The sequence below is a fragment of the Neomonachus schauinslandi genome, chromosome 5, assembly GCF_002201575.2.
Source record: "Neomonachus schauinslandi chromosome 5, ASM220157v2, whole genome shotgun sequence".
NCBI lineage: Eukaryota > Metazoa > Chordata > Mammalia > Carnivora > Phocidae > Neomonachus > Neomonachus schauinslandi.
The window spans coordinates 144401172-144427505 of NC_058407.1; the positions used below are offsets into that span (position 1 = coordinate 144401172).

The following is a 26334-nucleotide window of genomic DNA, read 5'->3' on the forward strand; positions in this document are numbered from 1 at the left end:
GACCCTGAGATCATAACCTGAGCTGAAACCAAGAGTTGGATGCCAAACTTGACTTGAGCCACCCAGGCACCCCAGCATAATGCTGCTTTAAAGGCTGAATTTCTGTATATGCTTTATTAAGTGCCTACTCCCAACATAACCTATACCCCTGCAAATTTCTATTAGATCGCCTTGATTCCATTCTTTATTAAACATACTGTTGAGATAACGTAGATTCACAATTATTATAGAAATAATAGAGATGCACTTCCTTTCACCCAGTTCCCCCGGTACCATTTTGCAAAATCATAGTACGATTCATAACCAGGACGCCAACGTTGACTCAACACACTAATCCTATTCCTGTTCACTTGCACTCTTAAGACACGTGTATGTGTGTCCCCCCAGGAAAGACGCTGAACAGTTCCAACACAAGGACCCTTGGGCCCTTTCAAAGAAACCCCCACTCCCCTTGTGCACATTCCCCTCCCATAACTCCTGGAAACGACACATCTTCTCCATCCCCATAATTTTTCATTTTAAGAATGTTATATAAATGAACACGGTATATAACCTTTTGGAATGCCTTCTGTCACTCAGCATAATTCCCCTGAGACTCAGGTCAACAACTGGTTTCTTTATATTGCTGAGCAGGATTCCATGGCAGGGACACACCATGTGACCTGCAAACATCTGGGTTGTTTCCAGTTTGAGGCTATCACAAATAAAGCTGCTATAAACAATTTTGTGCAAGTCCTGGTTCTGTATTTTTACTTCTGGATTTGAAAGAATGAAATGCTCACAGTAGCAAAGCGAGCAGTACAGAGATGAATAAGGGGAAATGATTCCTCCACTCCCAATCCTAACATGAAGGAAGCCACGGTCTCATGCGTCCCCTTCCAGGCGTCCTCACTGTTCCTATATATGCATATGCAACAATGTACATGCATTTTCTCATGAACAAAAAATGGTATTCACATTACACAAATAAACTAGAGCTACCCCAAGTAGGTATAAATATGCATAGGAATTTAATTCTGAATAGCGCCATAACATGCCATGATTTACTCAACCATTCCCCAACCATGACTGCCTCCAGTTACCTATTTTTGTTTTTTGCCACTTAAATGTTGTGACCATCTATGATTTTTGTCCTGCTGCATTTTATCACCAGATCATCTTTCCCAAACACATCGGAACCCCCCCCCCAAGTAGTTAGCCAAACTCTTCCCAATGGCAATGAGTGGCAGAGCAGAGCAATCTAAGACCACAAGGCTGCCAAGTGACACCAAGCGATCCATCAGGTGACCCATGTCCTGCACAACATTCATGCACCGTTCAGGAGAGCTCTTCCAACTCTTAGACACAACTCCTTCATTCTTCCTTTGGAGAATTCAAGTAAAATTCATGTGCTGATGTTGTGGTCCACAGTATAAATCATAACGTACAGGCCCTAGCTCTAAGCTCACTGAGCGGAGGAAAGTGACAGCTGAGAACCCAACAGTGAGGGGAAGAGTGCAACTGTTGGGGCTAGCTATAAAGGGAGGCAGTCCAGGACACAGACTGGGCGAATGATGTGTGGGACCCAGCAAGCGTCAGTGAGGAGGCAGTCCTGTCAAGGCCCCTGCAGGGGAAGAAGAGGTGGGGAGCTCCAAGGGGATGAGGGTATCCCTGGAATCAGGGTCTCACAGGCGGTAAGATGGTGCACTCCCTAAGAAACCAGAACCCCTGAAAGCCGGGAAACGCTCCTGGCAAACAGAGCTCCTGGCAAACAGAGTACGTGGGAGCCTCGGGGGCTGTGGAGTCAACTCCAGACTCTCGGGGGGAGGGGATTCCTCTAAGGCAACACAGGGCCTCAGGCAGAACGATGGACCATCTCCAGACCTTGGACAGAACCTGGGGGTCACAAAGGGGTGACAGTCTCCCAAGGAGACAATAAAGTGAGGATGGTGGGTCTGCTCACAGCCCAGCTGCAACTGGCCTTCTCTCTTCCAGAAATCGGTGGTTCCTGAAAGTGAACACCCCTCACAGTCACAGGGTTGCAAGAAGCGGGTGCTGACCAGGAACACTGCCTGTTTGCCATATTTGCCTCCCCAGTCACAAAGACCACACACCCAGGAGCCGTGAGGAAACACAGATGGTCCCCTGACTGCTCTCCGTGCCTGGCAAGGAAAGGGGAGCCTCTCAGAAGCAGTTTCTGAATGTGGTCCTAAATGGAAAACTTCCAACTGTGCTTCAAAAAGATCCTTTCTGGGCGCCTGGGTGGCTCAGTTGGTTAAGCGACTGCCTTTGGCTCAGGTCATGATCCTGGAGTCCCGGGATCGAGTCCCGCATCGGGCTCCCTGCTTAGCGGGGAGTCTGCTTCTCCCTCTGACCCTCCTCCCTCTCATGCTCTCTCTCATTCTCTCTGTCTCAAATAAATAAATAAAAATCTTTAAAAAAAAAAAAAAAGATCCTTTCTAATCCATTATCATTACATTACCAGGATTCAACATATCTCCCTAAAACACTGGCATGCCCAATGTGCCTGCAAAGACAGTAACTACCAACTAAGACAATATTTTAATTACTTCCTTGCTGCACGCACTGTCTTTTCCAGGCAGGAATAACTTGAGAGGTAAAGGCCTTCATTTCCAGTGGGGCTGGGCAGAGCCAGCTCCCTTCTCAGTAGGTAGTCAACCTACTTATCAAGTGTCTCCTATGTGCCCAGAGCTGGGCTGGGCCCTGGGGTTCAGGAGGAACAGAGAGATAAGCCCCCTGGTGTCCTGGTGTTCACTTTCTTGTGGGAGGAGACAAGAGGGGAAAACAGAGTCCGGTCACGGAGCTGCAGGAACACTAGCCTTGAAGGAAGAGGTGACATCCGGGTGGAACCACAGAATGAAAAGGAGCCAGGCTGGAAGAGATCCTAGAGAAGCACACTCTGGACAGAGCCAACAGGGACAAGGGCACTGGGAGAGGGAAAAGGTGAGAGATGAGGTTCAGACAGAAGGCAGGCAGGGCCAAGGCCATGGAGGGCCCTGAAGGCTATGATAAGGACTCTGTTTTCAAATGTTCCCGCTTGCTGGGCAAGCCTCCCAGGACTTTCAGGGCACTGAGACAAAAGACCCAACACCTCCTGGTGCTCAACCTGAGATGGTCCCAGTGCTCAGACCAGGGCTGCCACCACCAAGCACCCACCTGGTCGAGCCTGTCCCAGCTATCACAGGCAGGAGCTCCACTGGCCACTCCCCAGAGGATGCGGATGAGGTGGTTTGGTTTTATTATTGTTTTTTTACTATCTTGCCCCTCAGGGCTAGCCTGCCAGATTGGCAGTATTGTTAACAATGAAACCATGGCTTAATCAATATCGCAACTCTAAAGTGGTCTGGTTTTATGACTTGTATGATTTTATATACAATTTGGCCACATGCATCCCCCATGAGGCTGGCTAGGAGCCCACTTCCAGGTGGCAGTCCTGTCCTACTAACCAGGGACTTCTTTGGTCCTCTGCCTCTGGTGGGCCACTACAGAGCCCAAGGGCAGTGTCCACACCGCTTCTAAGTCATGGAGCCTGACAGTTCAAAGCAGACGCACTGTGTTGAGACCTGACAGCTAGTTCTATACTCTGAAATAATCCAGATTTAAATTAGATATGTAAAAATAAAATCCCCAAAGACAGCCACCTATGAATTTGTGTACCTTAAATAAAAATATTTGTTTGGGGCCTCCAGTTTGGCTTGATTATGTAAAACTCATCGGTCCCCGAGAGGCCTGCCCTAACTGCCAGTCTTGTCACACACTCCCGTGACTGGTGTGAGTGTGAATGCCGGCAGGCACCGAGAGGAGCTACAACTGCACGACCGAAGAGCCTGCAATTCTGTCTGTGTTGCTTGCTCACACATACCGTCTTGTTCCACAGAAAAAGAGAAACGGTATCATCTGCTAGCTTGCATAGCACAGACCACTTGTGGGAAAGAAAAGGAAGTCCCGGCACACCCAGCAGAGACGGAGCTTCAGGGAAGCCAGAGGACGAAGGTAGGAAGTATTTGCATCACACAATGGATTAATACCCAGAATACACACAGTTCCTAAAACTCAAGCAGCAGCCCAACTACCACAAAGGAGAAATTCTTAAAAAACACAAACGACTAATATATATGCTCAGCTTCCCTAACTCAGGCAATACCACTTTTTATCTACCAGATTAACAGAGAAAAATACTGAAAATGCCCACTGATGTGGAGGGTCTCACAAAATCAGTGGTGTCAAATGGCTGTCAACTATTCAACCCAAAGGCTGTATGTATCAAAACCAAAAAGCCAAATATCCTTTTACTCTAATGTCATTCCTAGGAACCTATTCCAAAGAAAACCAGCATCCATGCCCGAAGATCTACAAAAGCATATTTCTTACACTGAAGCACCATTTTTTAGAGAAAAGTTAAAAACAACATAAACGCAGGGTTACATACAGTAGGAAGTGCCCAGAACAGGCAAATCTATAGAACGCTGAGCAGCGGTTGCCTGGAGCTGGGGGACGGGAAGGCAGGAGGGGTCCTGGCTAGGGAGTGCAAGCATTTCTTTTTGGCCTAAGAATCTTGCAAAACTGACTGTGGTGACAACTGCACAACTCTGTAAATATGCGAAAAGCCACAGCATTGTACACTTTAAATGAATGAAGTGCAAGGTGAATTATATCTTAATGAAGCTGTATTTAAAAAGACAGAGTCAGTCGGATGGGCATCTGCCCTCAACTCAGGTCATGATCCCCAACTCCTGCTCAGCGGGGAGTCTGCTTCTCCCTCTGGCCCTCCCCCGGCTCATTCACGCTCTATCTCAAATAAATAAATATTTAAAAAATAAATAAAAAACATGGGGCATCTGGGTGGCTCAGTCGTTAAGCTTCTGCCTGGAGTCCTGGGATCAAGCCCCGCATCGGCCTCCCTGCTCGGCGGGAAGCCTGCTTCTCTCACTGTGTCTCTGTCAAATAAATAAAATCTAAAAAAAATAAAGAAATAAATAGATAGATAAATAAAAAACAAAAATATTGGAGAGACAGAACTTAATAGAACGGGCCATTTTGCATGGGGCAAAGAGTTCCACAATCACAACTACTGCTGAGGGCTCCTGCATAGCAAATGATGTGCATACTAAACAACTGAGTCATGTCAGCTGGAACATATTTGTTCCACTTTTTGCAGTATTTCTCTAAAAAGAGTACTAAACATTTTGGTATTTTAAAATTTCAATTATCTACAAAATTTACTTATGTATGGAAGTTCACTCTACACTCATTAGTTTTAAAGAAAGTAAACTGTAGTAAGGGAGAATGCCCACCCAGAGAGGAGTCACTGAGTGAGTCACCAGGATGTCCTCCCAAAATGAGTGAGGCTACATGCGCATACCCGGGACAAAGACCCACCATACATTAAGTACACAACGCTTACTTCTGAGAAATGGGGTCTTTCTTTCTTGCCTTCTTGCTTCCATATTGTTTGAATGGTTCAGAGAATATGTACTACTTTCTAACAAAGTAAACAAACACACAGAGCAAAGCAAACCATGGTGTAAAAGGTACAAACCAAGTACTTCCTAAGGCATGACACCAGCCCAAGAGTCCATAGAAGACGCACCAGCTGCGTATCTGGAGTCAGGAGGGAGTGGGGGTCCTAGAACAGTCACGGAACAAAGAGACTGCCTCAACTATGTGTGGCCTGGAAAATCTGTTTACACCTTGGCAGATGGCAGCATCTTCTTAAATGTCCAGGTTTTCCTTAAGAACTAGTTTAAAAAGGGGGCGGGGGGGGGAGTCTAGGCGCTGGGGCTGGTCCAATACAGAGGAGAGATTTTAAGCAAACTTGATTGTGCTAATTAAACCTTTTAAAAAGTAGTCACACACAGCCATTTCAAATGGGTTCCTCTATTTGAATAAAACCACAAAGAGCAACCTAGAGGGGCACCTGGCTGGCTCAGTTGGCAGAGCAAGGGGCTCTTGATCTCTATGGATTCAAGAGTTCAAGCCCCAGGCTGGGGATAGAACTTTTAAAAATAAACAAACAAACAAATAGCAACATAGGATAGAACGCTAAGTTGTTTCTGGTTTCTTTGACAAACTGGTGCAGGCAGACTACCACTCACCATTACCTCCTCCTCACCCTCCTTTTGAGGGGACCCACCAGGGCTATCAAGAAACAGCCACATTCAAGACCTTTTAAAACACTAGTGGCGGGACACCTGGGTGGCTCAGTCGTTAAGCGTCTGCCTTCAGCTCAGGTCATGATCCCAGGGTCCTGGGATCGAGTCCCACATCAGGCTCCCTGTTCGGCGGGGAGTCTGCTTCTCCCTTTGCCTGCCACTCTCACTGCTTGTGTGCTCTCTGACAATAAACAAAATCTTTTAAAAGGGGGGGGGGGGCGCCTGGGTGGCTCAGTCGGTTAGGCGGCTGCCTTTGGCTCAGGTCGTGTTCCCAGGGTCCTGGGATCGAGTCCCGCATCGGGCTCCCTGCTCAGCAGAGAGCCTGCCTCTCCCTCTCCCTTTGCCTGCTGCTCACCCTGCTTGTGCTCTCTCAGTCTCTCTCTCTCTCTCTCTCTCTGTCAAATAAATAAATAAAATCTTAAAAAAAAACACTAGTGGCCACAGAAATTGTTTTAAGAGTTCCTGGGAGGAAGACTAGTTTCCCAGAGAACAGCAAAGGAAATTGGGTTTTATTAAAAAAAATAAATAAAAAAAAAAAAATGATGGGGAGGTGACACTTCAGTCTACAAACCAGTGGAAACCTTGACCATCCGCTGTGGGCAAGCAACGTCCCCTGTGAGAACTGGACATTCAAGAGGAAGGGTCATTAGAATAGGAAACACCATGTTCATGGAAAGACTCCTTCCTAGTCAAGATATCAGCTCTCTACAAATTCATCTTTATGTCTGAACACAATTCCAATCAAAATCCTGAGGATTTTTTACACTTACAGACAAGCTGATTCTAAGTTTTAATGGAAAAATGAAGGAAATACAGCAAATAAACAATTTTGGAAAGAACACGGTCTGAGGAATGACACCACCTAATTATACTCACTCTAAAGCTTCAGTAATCAACATGGCAACCAGAATAATCACAGAGAGGGTTGTCTTAGCAAAGGGATGAGCACGCGAATGGCACAGGAGAACCCAGTAACAGACCTGCACAATGTTACTGTTTCTGACAAAGGAGTAAGCAATTCAATGGAAAGGAATGGTCTTTACAACAAATGGTCAAGCAACAGGTGCACGTCCACAGGCCACAAAAAGGAACCTCAACCCCACACCTTATGTGAAAAGTAACTGATAACAGATCTTAGATATAAATATAAAATTTAACACCCTAAGACTTTAAGAAGGAAACACATGGGGTGGGGCAAAGAATCCATACAAGAACATTTTGACAAACTAGACTTCACTTTTAAAACTAAAAGGTTCTGCTCCAGAAGGACACCATTATGAGAAAGGACAAACTACAGATTAGGACAAAATGCGTGCAAATCACCCCCCTGACAAAGGACTTGTGTCCCCAATAGATAAAGAGCTCAACACTTGACAGCAATAAACAACCTAATACTCAGGACACACTTCCAACACAACAGAGGGATGGCAAATCAACATGTGGAGAGTTGTATGCCCGGCAGCTGTTAGTTGTGTGCAAATCAGAACCACAACAGCATATTACTGCCCAACTATTACGGTGCCTAAAACTCAAAGTACTGACAATATCAAGTGCTGACAAGGGTGTGGATCAACTGGCTCTCTCATACGCTGATATGGGACGCAAGACGGCACAGTGGTCTGGGAACAGTTCGGCAGTTTCTTGTAAGGTTAAGCATACTGTGCCAGACAACCCAACAATTCTGCACCTTACTCTACAGAAAACTCACATCCACACAAAACCTGCCACAAATATTTAGAGAGGCTTCATTCATACCGGCCCAACTCTGGAGGCCAGCCAGATGTCCTTCAGTGGGAGCAGGGATAAAGTGTGGTATGCATGTACACGGGAACACTGCTCGCCATAGACAGGAATGAAGTATTGAAACACCTAGCCTGGATGCTACTCTGAAGAAAGCAGCCCATCTAAAAGGTTACATGCTGGGGCACCTGGGTGGCTCAGTTGGTTGAGCGACTGCCTTCGGCTCAGGTCATGATCCTGGAGTCCCGGGATCGAGTCCCACATCGGGCTCCCTGCTCGGCGGGGAGTCTGCTTCTCCCTCTGACCCTCCTCCCTCTCATGCTCTCTCTCTCTCATTCTCTCTGTCTCAAATAAATAAATAAAATCTTTAAAAAATTAAATAAATAAATAAATAAATAAAAGGTTACATGCTATACGATTCCATTTACATGACATTTGCAAAATGGCAAACGGTAAGGGACCGAGGACACATCCGTGGTTGCCAGGGGTTTGCAGTAGGTGGAAGATGTGACTACCCGGAAAAGCCGAAGGGGTGTTTTGGGGCAAGGGAACTGCTCCGTATCCTGATTGTGGTAGTGGTTACACAAATCTATACAGGTGTTAAATTCACAGAACCCCCCCCCCCAAAAGTCAATTTTCCTTTATAGTAATTTAAAAAATAAAAGGGGAAAAAAAAACACCTATAGGGCAGAGAAAAGAAATAATTCACTTTTTTTTTTATAAATTTAAGTGAGCTTTTTTTATGATTTTATTTATTTGAGAGAGAGAGAATGAGAGACAGAGAGCATGAGAGGGAGGAGGGTCAGAGGGAGAAGGAGACTCCCCGCCAAGCAGGGAGCCTGCTTCTCCCTCTGCCACTCCCCCTGCTTGTGCGCACTCTCACTCACTCTCTCTCTCTCTGACAAATAAATAAAATCTTTAAAAAAATTTTTTAAATTAAATAAATAAATAAACACTCCCTTGATATATGGTTTCAGATCTTTCAACTATTTGGGAAAAGAGAACTGAAGGATTTTATACCAAAAAGTGTACGGTCTGACTCTTCTTTGCCCCAAGACCTTCAGATGGTCTTGTACAAAGCAGTACACAAATGTTTGCATCAAAATCTGTTCTTTTGGGGGAGAGGGAGCTGCAAATGTCAAGGATCCAGGGAAGTGGGAGATGAGAACAGAACTGAAAGCACGTATGTACTGAAACACTGGTTTAAGAATACGCACATACTATGTGCCACTAAACTGAGGTGCATAAACATGGTGGTGTGCTGTTTTACCAATCGTGTTTAAATCCAGAATAATTTCCCAGTGAGTACCAACTGTTCCACACAAGCCACTGGGAAATGGAGAAAATGGGGGGGGGAACAATACAAACAAAATAAATATTAAGAGGAATGGTAGCTGTTATAAAGGGTTAGGAAGGAAAATAATCAAAATCACAAATTATTTTTGGTTTAAGTGCTCCCTCCTTGAATTCTCGTGAAATCTGTGATTCATCTTAACAGGATCGTCTTATATACACCTTGATGTAGCCCTCAAGGGCTAGATTTGTGTAGAAAGCGCACAAATCTGGTGCCCACACCCCAGTCCATGGCACTTTCCCATCTCGGGCCAACCAAGAGGGCCTGCTTCCACCCCATGGCAGCGGCCACCCTGCTGCTGGGACAGGGGACAGGGAACAGCTACTAGCTGCCCTAATTACCACCCAACCATCTGCACCCATGCTGCCAACTGGTATTAAGACTTTTCATACACAACAGAAGTCACAGCTCTCTCTGTCCCAATGAGCTTTCTAGAAATATAACTACAACGCTATTCCCAATTAAGTAACAGCACAAGGCTGCTACCACACATAAACGTGACTTAGGGACTTACACTCAGTTTTTTAAAATGTAACTGCAGTATGCAATGTGTCAACATTCAGAAGATCTGGGTAACTCAGTGAATCAAACTCTTCCAAATCACCAATGAATGGTACAGAAAAGGTCGATTCAAAGTACAAGACAGGCGCGTGGGTGGCTCAGTGGGTTAAGCGTCTGACTCTTGATTTCAGCTCAGACCATGAGCTGAGGGTCCCAGGCTTCACGCTCAGCACAGGTCTGCTTCTCCCTCTCTCTGTTCCTCCCCCGCTTGTGTTTTCACTCTCTCTCAAATAAATAAATAAATCTCTCTTTTTCGGGGCGCCTGGGTGGCTCAGTCGTTAAGCATCTGCCTTCGGCTCCGGTCATGATCCCGGGGTCCTGGGATCGAGCCCCGCATTGGGCTCCCTGCTCCGCAGGGAAGCCTGCTTCTCCCTCTCCCACTCTCCCTGCTTGTGTACCCTCTCTCTCACTGTGTCTCTGCCAAATAAATAAAATCTTTAAAAAAAAAAGTATCTTTTTTAAAAGACCAATGAATTTCAATGTAATAGAAAAATTAATTCGTAGGGTTTCAAACTGACACATGGCAATTAACTTTAAGAAGCTACCAAATTTGGTGTATATCAAAAAACTGTCACAATTGGGGCGCCTGGGTGGCTCAGTTGGTTAAGCGACTGCCTTCGGCTCAGGTCATGATCCTGGAGTCCCGGGATCGAGTCCCGCATCGGGCTCCCTGCTCGGCAGGGAGCCTGCTTCTCCCTCTGACCCTCCCCCCTCTCATGTGCTCTCTCATTCTCTCTCTCAAATAAATAAATAAAATCTTAAAAAAACAAAACAAACAAAAAAAAAAACCTGTCACAATTATCTGAAAAGGCTATTAAACTACCGCTCCCTTTATGAACTACACGCCTGAGAGACTGGGTTTTCTACTTCTACTAAAATACACTGCAACTGACAGAAAGCAGAGGCAGAGAGAAAGCAGAATCCAGCTGTCTTCTATTAAGGCAGACAATAAGGAAATTTGTAAAAATGTAAAAATAATGCCATTCCTCATTAAATTTTTCGTTTTGGAAAGTATTTATTTCCTATAATACATATGTTATTTGTGTTACCATGTTACTGGTTTATTATTCCTAAATAAGTAAGACTGGTCTTAGTTTTAGCGTTTAAGATAGCAAATAATATAACCCACCCACCTAAAAGCTCTTTGGGGTTCTCATCAATTTTTTTTTTTTTTTTTTTGGTTCTCATCAATTTTAAAACTGTAGGGGCGCCTGGGTGGCTCAGTCGTTAAGCATCTGCCTTCAGCTCAGGTCATGATCCCAGGGTTCTGGGATCGAGCCCCGCATCGCACTCCCTGCTCCACAGGAAGCCTGCTTCTCCCTCTCCCACCACCCCCGCTTGTGTTCCCTCTCTTGCTGTGTCTCTCTCCATCAAATAAATAAATAAAATCTTTAAAAAAAAAAATTGTTTAAACTGTTAACAGGATCCTGACAGCAAAAAGTTTGATAGTCTGAAGACCACACCAAATGGTGGATTTGTAGTGTGCCGGGTTAGCTAAGCTGGAATTACATGCCCTACTTTGCACAGTTCCCACTTGGGAGGCACTATGCCAGCAATTTGGAAGGCGGGAGTCAAGAATCCCACATTCCTTTATGGCTGGGGGTTTCTCTGCCTTCTGGGTCATTAGGGCACCTGGAAGTCATGAGAGGCTCACATGGATATGGTTCCAGCTCAGCCTCACTTACCCTGCCTCCCACTAATCTTCCCTTGCAGACTACATGCCCGATGGCCTCCAGCAGATCCATTAGCAACAGACTGTCAGCAGCTCCCACGGTTGTGCATGGTAAAATCAAATAAATCCGGGATGCCTGGGTGGCTCAGTGAGTTAAGCGTCTGCCTTCGATTAAGGTCATGATCCCCGCGTCCTGGGATCAAGCCCCCCCATTGGACTCCCTGCTCAGTGAGGAGCCTGCTTCTCCCCCCCACCACGCTGCTCCCCTGCTGCTTGTGCTCCCTCACTCTTTCTCTCAAATAAATACAATCTTTTATCCTCATCTCTACTGCTACTCTGCAAGTCTGCTTGAACCCTCAAACGACAGTAATATCCCCGCCTTGCACCACCCAGTTAATTCAACTTAGTAATGAAGCACATGCATAACCACAAAAAGTTCCAAGTCCCTTTATTTTTTTTTTTAAGATTTATTTATTTGACAGAGAGAGCACAAGCAGGGGAAGTGGCAGAAAGAGGGAGAGAGAGAAGAAGGCTCCCCGCTGAGCAAGGAGCCAGATGCAGGGCTTGATCCCAGGACCTCGGGATCGTGACCTGAGCCAAAGGCAGATGCTTAACTGACCGAGCCACCCAGGCATCCCCCAAGTCCCTTTAAAACATACTGAATAAAACCTACTGCAGATGGCAGAACCATGAGAGCCCACGCATCTTCAAGACCCAACATGAACCACAGTGAGGTTCCACATGCACAGATACAACTACAATGTGGAGAAACCTGAGGATGGGACTTTTAGTGCAACAGATGGACACAAAAGACCACATACTGTATGATTCCATTTATACGAAATGTCCAGAAGTGGCAAATCTGAAGAAAGAAGAGACTGGTGGTTGCTGAGGCTGCAGGGAGAAGGGGAGTGTCCCTAATGAATACAGGATTTCATCTGGGGGTAATGAAAATGTTCAAAATCTGATTGTTGAGGGTTGCACAACTGTGAATATACCAGAACCCACTGAACAGTATGCTTTCGATGGGTAGATGGTGATGTATGTGGATTACGTCCCAATAGAAGTTGGTATTTTAAAAAATCATGGTGACTAACACATTTTACGGAAAAGACTTACAGAAAGGCAGGTGGAAATCTAACCATTTATAACTGTTACCAAAGCAAGTAAAATGAAGAGTTTGCATTAAACACTGTAGCATGTTCCCATCTGACCGAAAATAAAATACAAAAATGCAGTGCACCTGGACTGTCTGTACTACTGGGGAGAAAGTGCTGTTCAAGGCAAAGAAAATTACTCAGGCTCCCCCCGGTCCTCTGACCTCAAAGTGTGATGGGGAGTAAAGCAAAGAAACAGCACACAATGTGTTAATTACACTACCATGAACATGTCCAAGAAATACAAAGGTGCCTCTTTTCACCTACTGGAAGCCTCGCCTCTGGCTCCCACCTCCAATTCCATGGAACTCACATGCTAGGCATCCAGGCATCTGTCCTTCAAAACCCACTCCCCAGCACCACCACACCAGGCCTCGGGGCTTCCCCACAGCCGATGTAATCTTTCTCTTCGCTTCCAGAACCCTACCTCCTCACCTCCGGTGGCACTCACTTTCTACCCTGCAGTAATTATGTGCTCAGAGGACCTATCTATGTCCCGCTGACTTTCCTTAAGCAAAGACATCTTATCACTTCTGCGTCTTTGCGAACCACCCCCACCCCCACCCCACCCCACCCCACCCTCAGTGCCTGAGGCGGTGATTGCGAGATTACCAGCAAGTCTATACTTTGCCAAGCCAGTTTGGGGAAACTTCTTCCTCAGTAATTACAGAAGAAAATGCTTGGTTTTCCATTATGTTAGATGATCCTGTTCAAGGCAGCATGCACTGGAGAGGCAGAGCTAAAATCCAGCTCGTAGGCTGGCTCCAGAGCATCCATCCCTGCCCCACTGAATATTCTGTGCTAATGGAGACGTTCCATAGCTGCGCCATCCAATACCAAAGCCACGACCCCCATGCGGCAGCTATGAAGGCTCTGGAAAATAGCTAGTCAGACTGAGGAACTGAATTTTTAATTTTACTTAATTTTAATTAGCTTAAATCTACTTAGCCACGAGAGGCTACAATACTGGACGCTGTAAGTCTAGAAAAAGCTCCATCCCTCGGAGCCTTGGTCTCTTCATCATGAGAGTAGGGGGCTTGACAGACACTTTCTGCTCAAAAGCCAATTCTATGACCAGTGCCTTCTGATAACATACCCAAAATGAACACAGAATTTCAAGAAAAATATAAAGGACTTAAAAAAAAAAAACTGAAAGAACTTAATTCATCAAAATAGAAATTAGACTATAAATAACAGCCTCTGATTTCCACAGAAATACTGGCTCTAAAACGTTGGGATTTGCAGTAGTAATTCTCCCTCTCCCCAATTACCTGCCAAGGTAATTCATAACCAACTCTAGAATCGTCCTAAAGACAGAAGTGTGGCAGGGACCATGCTTTCCAGATCACCCCACAGTGCTGGGACTGACTTCCCCATCAAGATGACCACCAGCACCCGCCTATGGTTGGTGAGCACACAGTGCTGTGTCCGGATACAGAAGCTGTGGGACTGGCACCAGGCATCGTGATGTTCACCTCAAAGATCATTCGCACACACAACCCCCAACTAGGACACCCGCGAGCCACTCACTTAATCTGCATCTTCTGCAGACACCCCCAAGTCAACTCGCTTGAAGGCCTCAATTCTGCTAATGCGCTGCTCAGTGTGATAACAGCTGCCTGGGCCTTACTGCGTGTTACCCTTCCTTCTGGACATCTTCACCCCTGGCCATGTCCCTTGAGGCCAGAACTTGTGTCTCCCATCTTCCTCTTTTTTCCCTGCAGAAATTCAAGCACCAACGATGACCAATAAATACCCTAAATCTATTATCTGTGCCATGAGTGAAATCATCCATCTGACGTGATGACCAAAATGGTATGCTTTCGGAGGAAACTATACAAATGAAAGATCCTGGGGGCACCTGGGTGGCTCAGTCGTTAAGCGTCTGCCTTCGGCTCAGGTCATAATCCCGGGGTCCTGGGGATCGAGTCCCGCATCAGGCTCCCTGCTCGGCAGGAAGCCTGCTTCTCCCTCTCCCACTCCCCCTGCCTGTATTCCTGCGCTCACTCGCTGTCTGTCAAATAAATAAAAATAAAAAAGAAAGAAATGAAAGATCCTGTGCTCACACAACGCAGAGTCTTGTGTTGTGCTGTGTGGGCAGAGGGGACGTTCAGGAAAACTAAAACCAAAAGGCCACATTCACTTGAGCTTTCTTCAATCAGTTACTTAATAGGCAAAGACTAGCTAGCACCCAGCCACGTAAGGGTTTCTTTATTTAAAACTGTTCTATAGTTTTTGACTGCTACAATCACTTTCCAAACCAAAAACATGCTTCCCAGAATAGCCTATATACGTGTGTTTGTGTATTTTTTTCCCCCCAAATTCCCTGTCAGGGAAAGAGGCCCAAAAGGAAAATATTCAAAATATGCCATAAAAACAATGCCACACAGCTAGGTGGCAGCTAATGGGTCAAGAAGAGTAGCCACTCAGGCCACCCCACTTCTTCCAGCCCCTGCCCTCCTTAAGGAATCCGGGGCTCTGGTACCTAGATCCACATAATCAGGGGCTCTGAAATGCAGTATGTTTTTTCTCATACTAAGCCTTCTCAATTTTTCATTTCTCCACATACCCAGAGTCCTGAATGGTTTGCTTTTGGGATGATTCATTTCAGCTCAGGATCTTATTCTAACATGTTACTGAATACCTGATTCAGTTACTTCCATTCTCAAAGGAGGGAGGCATCTACCTTTAAAAACTCATACCGGGGCGCCTGGGTGGCTCAGTCGTTAAGCGTCTGCCTTCGGCTCAGGTCATGATCCCAGGGTCCTGGGATCGAGCCCCACATCGGGCTCCCTGATCAGCAGGAAGCCTGCTTCTCCCTCTCCCACTCCCCCTGCTTGTGTTCCCTCTCTCGCTGTGTCTCCCTCTGTCAAATAAATAAATAAAATCTTTAAAAAAAAAAAAAACTCATACCATTTTACTCTGTATCTTCTTATGCCACCATATGCCTCTTGCTGAACTGTACATGTGGCCCCAGCCCATCTTGGCAGTAAGGTACTTTCTATATTCAAAGCATGTGGTGAACCACACAAAAACGTTCAACTAGGAAGCCCAATTACAGCGCACCACTTTGGGGCGGTGAGGTAAGAGACGTGGGAGAAGGCAGCAGAGGGGTTTCAACTAAGCAGCAGTAACCACAACTTCTATGACCAACGGGGCCTACTGGGTATGATGAATCGCAAATGGCCGTGAAGCCAGACCGCATGGGTTCAAATCCTGAACCTGAATCACTGACCCTGAGTAACAAGTCAGTGCCCAGTTGTGCTCTGCTGTGAGACAGGGATGATGACACATCTATCTCAGAGTTGTAGTAGGAAGCGCATGAGTTAACACACGGACAGCGTGGCACACAGTGAGGGTGAGCTGCCACACACTCATCGAGCCTTTCCAAAGCCTCCTACAGGTTTGAGGCCAGCTACGTTTATCGGGCACACACCTGCCGCTTCTCACCCACTTCCCTGGATCCTGCATTAGTTTCTGATCCCGGCTGGAATGGATTACCATAAACAGTGGCTTAAACAACACACACTTATTCTTTTACAGTTCTGGAGATGAGAAGTCTGAAAACGGGGCTCACCGGGCCTCCCTTCTGGAGGCTCCAGGGGAGAATCTCTTTTCTTGCCTTTCCAGCTTCTAGAGACCTTCCCCATTCCTTGGCTCCCCTTTCTGTCCTCAGAGCCAGCAATGGCCTTCCCACACCACACCTACACCACACCACCGGACCTGGACCTCCTCCTTTCACATGTAAGGACCCTTGCGACTACACTGGGCCCACCTGGGTAGCACTGGAAAATCTCCCCATTAGGGATCCTTAATCACCTTTGCCATGTAAGGGAATACAGTCACATGCTCCAGGGATTTCTACATGGACATCTATGGGGACCATTATTCCACCTACCACAGATCCTAAACCTCTGCCACAGATTCAGGTCCCGATCCGACCAACCTCATCGTGCTATTCTACATCAGCCTCTGACAACCCCAGCGGCCCCCTACTCAAACTGAGCTGTGGTCCCCTCCTCAGCAAAGGCTCAGTTGACCCACCCTTCCCCAGGGGAGCCAGTCCCCTCCCTACTTAGTGGCACAGCCCCCTCCTGTCCACCGCTCCTTCAGAGCCCTCCCCTGAGGGCCTTCCCTGCACATGGTTTCCAGGCACCTGCGCTCAGGCAGTCACGGGGGGGGGGGGGGGGCGCCTGCCAGCACCGTACCTGCCAGATGAGAAGGGGATCCTAAATGTCTGTCCTGTAAACTGGGCTCTGTGAGCACCACAGCAAGCACACCTCTGCTGCCACTAGGGTGCAATGGAGTCAGGAGCAAGGCTCGATCCCAAAACCAAACAAGCAAGCAAAGAGGACAGGGCTAAAAATGACATGCCCTGCGCAGAGTCCACAAACAGGCGCCCCTCTGTGGACCTAAAGCACAATGAAGAACCAGCGTGGAAACTTTCCAGCAATCTGACTTTCCTGTAACACGAAGCATGGGACAGTTGGGGTGTTGTCAAATTGGTGTGGTACGTCAAACAGGACCACGTTACACCTTGTGAGAGTGTCGTGTTCATTTGTTAACTGTAACCCAGAAGTAGGTATCACCCGCAACCCATTTCTTTGAATGAAAGGTAATTTAGCTATACGTTTAACAGGATACAGGTGAAGCTGTCCACAGAAAAATTCTGGAAAATCGCTTTAAACCCCCAACCCCATTCTCATCAGTGTACATCTGCAGCGCTGGATTCACAGGAGTATTAGGAAAACAGAGAAATGGTCTGAATAAACATCATCCCCTATGAGTAGTAGACATGCCATCCCTCCAAGCAGGAAGCAAGATTATTTGTTACTTTAAGAACTACTCATGTATGCTGCATTCCTTCAAAGTGTGCATGCAGGCTTTCAATATGGGGAATTGCTATTTCACACAAAATTGTGTTTGGTTACCATGGTGGAACGACAAAGTTTCAAGTGTAATCGAGTTTCTTTATATTAACGGCCTATACACACACTTTCAATGAACATAAACAGTTTCTGCAATTTTCTTTCTCCGTATGTGTGTTTGTTCTAATAACTGATTTCAACAGTTAACTTTACATTTGTTGAATTTAATAATCAACCGGGGCTTGTATTTTGTGGGTCTATTTTATTTCATGTAAGTAATTTGTTTGCACTGTATTTCTACAAAAAACGTTTTAGAAACTGTCCACAATGGACTAGAAATTAAGGGGAAAAAACCTGGTTCTTCACAAATAACTGGACAAGCCCTGCTGTACAGGGTTTGCCCCGAGAACTATTTTGTTCATTTTCCCTGAGCTTTTCCAAGACACACTGTAGTTTCAATGCAATAGCAATGCTACCAGAAACCCCTCCAGCCAAGGAACCGAGGAGACCATGTAGGCCAGCGCCGGCCACCACTAACACTTTCTGCCATTGACGGACGTGCCCTGGACCTGCGCTGCCCAATGTGGTGGCCACCAGCCACGTGTTGCTATTCAACACTTGAAATGTGGCTAGTCGGTTGAGGAATGGAATTTTTTTTTTTTTTTTAATGTAAGCCCCACACCCAACATGGGGCTCAAACTCACAACCCTGAGATCAAGAGTCACACGCTCCACCGACTAAGCCAGCTAGGTGCCCCAACTTTATCCTAAACCTAGAATCGCTGCCCCGCGGCTAGTGGCCGCCACAAGGCACTGCACAGGTCTCACCCCTACATGCGGCTCCCCCTGCACCCCCATGAAAACAAGTCGATTTCTGGAGAAAAATGGGTCTAAAGTAGGAACATGATCTCGATTTGTTCTCATCAGAACCAGACCTGCAGTGCTTCAGAGAAATGAGGGCTCCTTCTGGCTAGGGCGGCACACCGCTCCCATCCAGGAGAAGCAGATCCTTAGCCACCGTAGCTCCCAGTCTTGAGAGGGAGGGTCAGCCCAAAGGCTGGGGCTCAAAAAGGGGCCACAGCACCCTGCCCACTGCCCCCGCCAGATGCTTCTGAGGGCATTCTGCTAGTCAGGCTTTTTCCACCCTATTTGCGCACCCTCTTAATCCTTAACACACTCCTCAAAATGGAAGAGAGAATGGCTGAGAATCACTGGGGGCAATTCTTACAAGTGCCTATGATGGTTACAAAACAGCAATATGGATTGAGGAATGTTTTTAACCACTTCACACAGTTTCTTTGAATAATGTCTCCTCTGAGGTAAGAATGTAAGAAGTACCAAACGTAAGCAGCAAGCACTAGGAGGAGCTGGGCTCTGTAACCACAGAACAGTGAAGAAGGGATACAGGTACCTGTTTTAAGACAGCCACCGCACAGGGTCAATTAAGCACCTTGAGATAGAAAGTATTCCCGAAGTGCATTGATGAAATACACCTGCAACCCCAGCCACATGGCCCATAAGCCTGTTTATAAGGGGGGCCCTCCAGTAACACGGTTTGCTCAGCACACATATTACAGCAACAGCACGTGGTTTCCCCTGAAAAAGCCCCCATCAACTCCTCAAAGTACTAGGAATCAGGTGGCAGGAAGGGGAGCCGAGAGAAGTTCAATTACCACCCAGACACCCTGGGGCGTATCACGCGCTGCAATATGGGTCACCTTAATGAACTCATACAACCGATTTCCACACCAGAGGCCAGTTTAGCAACTCACTGTGAGAGCTAGACCTTGTCCAGGTGGATATTCTGAGGGCTGGCACATAATGCAAGACACTGCCCTACCAGTATCAGGATGTCAGGAAAACTGATTTAGTCACCAGCATGGAATTCAAACCAGAGAAGGACCTGGGTTTTGAATACTCTATGCCAGGCATGAAAATCACACAGAACAGTTGTGGGCACACAAGGGAACCTCCTTCTCTACAGCTCTTAGATTTTCAATCACACACACACCCACACACACCCACACACACACCCTTAAAAAGAACTGACCACCAATCACTCACACACACACACACACACCCTTAAAAAAACTGACCACCAATCTCTCTCTCTCTCTCTCTCTCTCTCTCTCTCTCTCTCTCACACACACACACACACACACCCTTAAAAAAAACTGACCACCACCTTGAGACTCAGACTCAACACTCACACTTCAAACACTGGGTAAGCTAAAGGTCCCTCAGGCAGGTGACCTGGGCTCTTCTAAAGGACACTTGGGCATCTCAGTCCCTATTAGCAGCTGCGACCTCAGAACGGAGGGCTGCACACCTCAAGGTTGCCCTAAGAACAGAATTGGCTATAAGGCAGCATATACACAGCCCAGCGAGGGCCCAACCCATGCCAGGCCCCAGCCCACGCCAGGCACTGAGCTCTGCACTCACTGTAACCCCCTGGAGGTTTCTATCCCCAGCTCCCATCAACCAACAACGTCAACCCAACATCGTGCAGTGACACCATTTCTCAGGGTGTGTCCTCCCAGACGCTGCTCTCCCTCCCCAGTCTCCTGCTAGTCTCTCACTTAGCTGTGTCGTCATCATGTTCTGGAAGCACTCAGCTCTTGCCCAGGTCAGTGTATTTCCTGACATAAGAAACTTTCTCGTTACCCCCATTCCCAACTCCCAAGTTAAATTCACCAACCCTCAGAAGTAGGCCTGCTTCTCTTCAAGAGAATTTCAACACGTTTGACTTCTCATTAGCCAAGGCATGTGTTAACTTACTAGAAAAATGGCATAACTGACCCTTGCCCACGCATGACATTCAAAAGCCTGCTTCCTCCAACTTTCTTAAGTCCAAATTAGTTCAGAACAAGTTCATGAAGCTGATGACACCATTTAACTGTCACAGTACGTGTTAAATACCTCGTTACAACGCTTGGTCTCCAGGGTAAGATCCCTTTGCCTTGGAAATCAAACAGAAATACCCAGGCTACATACATACTACTCATCCAAAATACCAGGAACAACAAAAACACCTTTCAAAATACTCAGAAGAAGCCTTCAGTAATTTATGAAAGTCCATCAATGCCCTTGTCTGGAAAACAAGCTTTTCTTTCCAAAAGGATCAAAAATGCCATTGTTCAAAGCAATAAAACTGAATTAGCAGCTATCAAAGCAACATCGGTTTACGGCTGCGGCTTTCTCTTTCACACACCACCTTGCCAGCCAGCCAGCCAGCCAGCGCCTGTTCTACCGTTTGGACTTAGAACTGCTGTTTCCTGAATGAGGAGCTCCCACAAATACACTGAACAAAAAACGACAGTCACCTTCCACACAAACCACCATCGAGGAAGAGGTGGGAAAGTGTGGTGACCACATGATCTACATGACTCTAATGCAAGCCAAGCAGCTGAGACCACGTTTCTGGTTTAGAAGGTGGCACTGGAACAGGTTCTGAACCACCATCCTGGGGTATCTATCTGTTCTGTTTGCATTCCAGAAGGAGAAGCCATCGCTGTCTATGCAAGCATGAGGCCCCAAAGCCAGGGCTGCACCCCATGAAGCACAAACCTGTGTGTGCTCGGAGCCCAAAGCACAAAGGAGGCCAAGACCAATCCTGAGGATCCTGATGGCCTAGCCTGAACTGTGTGACTTCCCACATCCAGGGAAGACAGCCACACCTGCGCCCTCTTAAGCAGGGGGGTGACAGGGCATGGCAAGTCTGTGGGCAGCCTGTTTTCATAGCTCTGTCAGCTTTAGGAAGGATGGAAGCAGAGACCAGTAAGAAGGTTATTGCAAGGTCCCAGCATGAGGCAACAGGGGCCTCATTTAGGGTGGTGGCTGGAAAACCCAAAGGACTTGGTAACAGGATGTGGGGATCCAGAGAGAAGGATGCAAGGCTGACTCCCAAAGTCTGGAGACCCGGTGACCTGATTCTCAATTCCAAATTCATCACTAGATACTCTACAAGTTATCCAAGAACAAGAATCCTCTTATCAGAGGGTTACTGAGCTGAGCACACTTCAGTACCCATGTCACAATGCCCCGAGTCCCCTGGTCTCCTCCATTACCCATTTCATGTTTCTTAAAATATTAGACCATTAACCTTAAGTAGCTACTGAGGCATCTCAAGCCCAGGATTCCATAATGGTGCTTAAATTGAGGCTCGTTATGTTTTCTTCCTAATCCACATTAGAATATAATTACCGTAGGGCATTTTCTGCACACCACCGAAAATCACAACATGCTTTGTTCCTAAGTAGATCCCTTCCTCGGGTGTGACGCTTACCATCCACACGGAACACCATGAATTGAACATCCACGCTCCCAATTCTGTGTGTGGCACTTTACAAGTGCTTTGTGCCTCCACCCTCACAATTACCTTGCAAGATAGGACTGACCTCCTTTTTGACGATGCAGAAAAACTGAGGCACCAAGAGCTTAAGCAACGCACCATGAGGTCACACAATTAAAAGGCAAAGTCCACACTCAAACTCAAGCCTGGCCCGAAGCCTACGTTCAGGCACCACAAAGCCCTGCCACGAAGAGCTATTTACTCAATGGCCCCTTTCTCCCTTTCCACAAAACTAATTCCAAAAAAATAAAAATCAAGGAGGAAAATATTCGCTTCCTTCCCATTTTTGCTGTTATCAGTCTTTTATTTGTTCACCAATACTCAAAATCAGCAGCCAAAGAAAATCAGGAGGGCTGATGCTTGTGGGGAGTAACTTCCAACCCTATCAAAACCTGACAGGCTCAGAGTCAGATGTTTCTAGGTTTGGCCTAATTTTTTCTATATTTCTTCTGGGTTCTCTGAGTTGATTTTCATTTTGTAGCTTCGAAGAGTTCTTTTACCAACCAAAACTAATGTGAGAGAAAAATCAATACTCTCATATTCCATAGATTTTTGTCTTGTTACGGTGCAATCTGAAGAGGAAACTTGCACTTCAGATAGAATAAAATGCACACGTTTGGTTTACCTGGGTGCATGTGTGCAAGGCAACTCCCTAACCTGCCTCAGCAGTAGAGTAACTTGAAACTCCACCTACCTGAGTTTGAAAGAAACAAACCCACCAGGGCTGCTGCCCCCCAGACAGAAAACAGACATCAATGATCAATTCTTTGCAAAAACTGCAGACAACTCATTGATTTGCTCCCGGCTTGGCGTCCTGAGACCAGTGGTCTGAGTGTTGTACAAAAAAAAAGTCAAACAAAACTGTCTGTCCCCATTAGTCGCAGAGATTACACTCTGAAAGAGACTGCTCACACGGGCAGAAGAACCAGGGAACAAACATCAGGGTATTTACGTTTGTGCTAGCCAGTCTATGCAGCAGAAACAAGGCCTTGGGAAAACTTCCTGTTGACTGGATCGGGCATAACACAGACCAGATTATCACCTCTCCAAGTACTCAGGGAGCAGAGGCCTGCGCAAGTCACTCCTTCAGCCCCTCGGTCTGCACCGCCTCTGAGTTAGACAATGAATAAACTGCTAAGCAAATTCCTTCCTGGCCAGACCCAATAATGCCACTCTCCACGGTTCTATTTGCCTCCCGACCTGAAACATGGGGCTCAACTGCTCCAGGCCTTACAGGAAGCATGTGGTCCGACCCCGATGAACTGCTGGGCATGTCCCCCCATCTCCTCCTCTCTGCCCTTCACCCTTCTTAATTTTCCCAACTTCTCAGGGCAAGCCATTTTTAAAATAACTAATCCCGAGCACTGTTATTCTCCAGCGGATATGCAAGGACTGTGCAGAGTTCAGTAGAAAGCAAATGCTATCCCAATAAAGTGGAGCAGGAGAGCAAACTAACATTGACCTATTGATAGAAAAAAAACCAACCAACCAAACCAGTCTCCCAAGCTCCTTCGAAACCTGCCCTGCCCAGGAGGAGCGGGTATGATGCTCCTCATTGACAAAGCCTTCCTTTCCTCAAGCTGATCAGAACCCTGACAGTTTCCAGCTGCTGATTCAACTGGACTCAGGGCAAAGACACCAAACAGGTTCAAGGCACTACCACAGCCTGGCATATGAAGCCAACTGGAGTTGATATTCACTAAATCCCAACCCTCTGGCTTTTTAATAGCAAGGTTTCTTTCATGCTTCCGGATCCTCAACTACAATATCTACACCTAGCACCACGTTTTAGCAGTGGGAAGGCTAAGAAAAGCTGGCATAGGGCACCTGGGTGGCTCAGTCGTTAGGCGTCTGCCTTTGGCTCAGGTGATGATCCCGGGGTCCTGGGATCGAGTCCCACATCGGGCTCCCTCCTCGAGGGGAAGCCTGCTTCTCCCTCTCCCACTCCCGCTGCTTGTGTTCCTGCTCTCGCTATCTCTGTCTCTGTCAAATAAATAAATAAAATCTTTAAAAAAGAAAAAAAGAAAAAAAAAGGGGGGCATAGACTGCCTAAGACACAGGCAGCTTTTTTAAATCACACACCTGTGGGTGCTCACAGGGTGTTGACAATCAGAAGTCCTACAGAGACAGGGTACCTTCTGGATAATGAGTCTGGGACAGAGGTCCACTCAAAAAAAATGAGCTTAAGTTTAAGGAATCAGCATTAATAACCGCAACCTTCGCCATCCAATTTTGAGATTTTAGTGCATCTGCATATTAATGATTTTAGGGGTGACATTTCCAGTGCAAACTTTGATATAAAAATAAAACTCCAGGGGCGCCTGGGTGGCTCAGTCGTTAAGCGTCTGCCTTCGGCTCAGGTCATGAGCCCAGGGTCCTGGGATCGAGTCCCACATCGGGCTCCCTGCTGGGCCAGGAGCCTGCCTCTCCCTCTCCCACTCTCCCTGCTTGTGTTCCTGCTCTCGCGCTCTCTCTGTCAAATAAATAAATAAAATCTTTTAAAAAAATAAATAAAATAAATAAAACTCCAGGAGGAAAGAAAGTTGTACTGGAAGCATGCATGGACTTCTGAAAATTCTTCCACCACCCTTCTACACTCTCCAATCTTACAGAAAAGTCCTTGGAATTTGTGGGCAGGACTCTTTCCCCAAACACACAGTTCTGTACCAGAAATAGGCTCTTCAGTGAGGTCCATGTTTATTACTTCTCACTCGTGGTCAAAAACACTTGAAAAGTGGTGAGACAATGGAACGGGCAATCAGTATGCTAGCACTACTGGACTTCCGTCTTGACGGAGTGATATTCAAAAAGGAAACTGAAAAAGCAACCCTTTTTGTTATGTGGCATAAAAGGAATATACAAAATTGTCTTAGCAACATATTCCTGCGACTAGCTGGTTTAATCACACGGGCCAAAAGCTCTGGTGAAGCTATTATTGCCTTGCTGAGGCCAAGCGAAATACACAGCCCAGGTCCTTGGCGTGGACTCGGCTCTCCTGTCCCCCATTACTGCCATTGTTAAGTACCACTGGGAAATGCTGTCTGCAGGCATTTCCACCGCTTTGCCTTCTGCAATCTGGCAAGCATTTTTTCAGTGAACATCCAGTTACTGGTAGTAGGTTATTCACAGGGGATTACCAGTCATGGTTAAGTGTTCCCACCAACCAGGGTGCAGTGCCCCACACGTGTAGCCACCCCACAAGACAAATGGTGCTTTGCCTCAGCTTCCTGAGCAAGGTTCCATTCATTTATACAACCCAAGATCTCTGCTTAAAGCAAAATAAGAACATTCACTGCCCCGCTCATTCAGGTACCCCCTTTTTGACTCCTGCCAGTCTCACTCCAACAAGGCAGGTGAAAAAGCTATCTTTTAAGACTTCTTTGGCTTTGCCCTTAAAGTAGTTGGGGCCATGAGAAAAGATGCCTTCCAATGGCCACCTGTGCCCGAGCCATGTAAACCAAAGTCTCTTTACATCAAACCTTTACAACCAAGACCTTGTATCTAAAAGTACTTGGGAAAACTGCTGCCACATGGGCAGAAAATTAAGTTACCTTTGGAGTCAGCTTTGATTCGGCTGTAGGTAGCCATGTGCGGCGGGGGCTTTCGCGCAGTTTCAAACGCACACCTGGCCGGATGCTGACTGCACCGCACAGAGTCAGGTCACCAAACAGCCCCCCAAAAGAGGTAACTTAAAAACGAAGAGCGCCCGGTTCAGAACTCGGGGCCAGTCCAAAGGCTGAGAACATGTGCCTTCCTTGCAGGTCTTTCAAAATGAAGCCCGACGCTAAGAAGTGCCAGTTTAAAGCGATCCCAGGGAACGCCTTGTAGCCCCGGCGGGCTCTCCGGGGGAGCGCACGCGAGCAGGTGCGGGCGAGCCCCGCGTCCACGGAGGGCCAGAGTGCTCCCCGAGCTCGCCGGCCGGAACCAGGCCAGACGAGGCAGGCCCCGGGGACGCCCGCGAAGGGGCACGGCCCCCCGGAGCCCAGCTCCCGAGCCGGCGACCGCCAGCAACCAGAGCACGCCTCGTCCCTCGGCGGCCGGGGCGCCCTAATTCACAAGCCCGGGCTGCGGACGCTTTGTGCCGCGAGGCGCCCCGGACAATGAGCCGGGCAGGGGGCCGCCGGCCGCCCCCCGCGCGCGGGCCCGGCATGACGGTGCAGCCTCGCCGGGCCCGGCCCGGCCAGGCCCAGGCCCGCGGCCGCCGGGGCCTGGTTAAAGATGGCGAGCCCCTCGCGTGGCTCCCGCGGCTCCCCCCGGCCACAATGGAAGGCGCCCCCCGGCCCTGCCGCGGCCGGCCCGCGGGCCTCACCTTCCATCTCCATGTCCTCGGGCTCGCTCAGCTGCTGCTCGCCCGCTTTCTGCTGCTGCTGCTGCTGCTGGTGGTTCATGTCGGCCGCGGCCTGGGCCTCGCCTGCGGCGGGGGGCCCGGGCTGCGGGCCCGGCGGGCGGGCGGCGGCGGCGAGCCGAGGACATGGAGAGG

The 26334-nt window shown here is 47.4% G+C and overlaps 1 protein-coding gene across 1 annotated transcript in view; it reads right to left on the reverse strand.

The window, feature by feature from the left end:
- The window catches only part of USP7 (ubiquitin specific peptidase 7), a 65649-nt gene extending 39362 nt beyond the window's left edge, over positions 1–26287 (reverse strand). The window contains exon 1 of the mRNA XM_021698326.2: positions 26164–26287. Coding sequence (XP_021554001.1) covers positions 26164–26242 — 79 coding nt within the window. The 5' untranslated portion in view covers positions 26243–26287. The remainder of the gene's footprint in view (positions 1–26163) is intronic.
- Between the last annotated feature and the right edge of the window lie 47 nt (positions 26288–26334).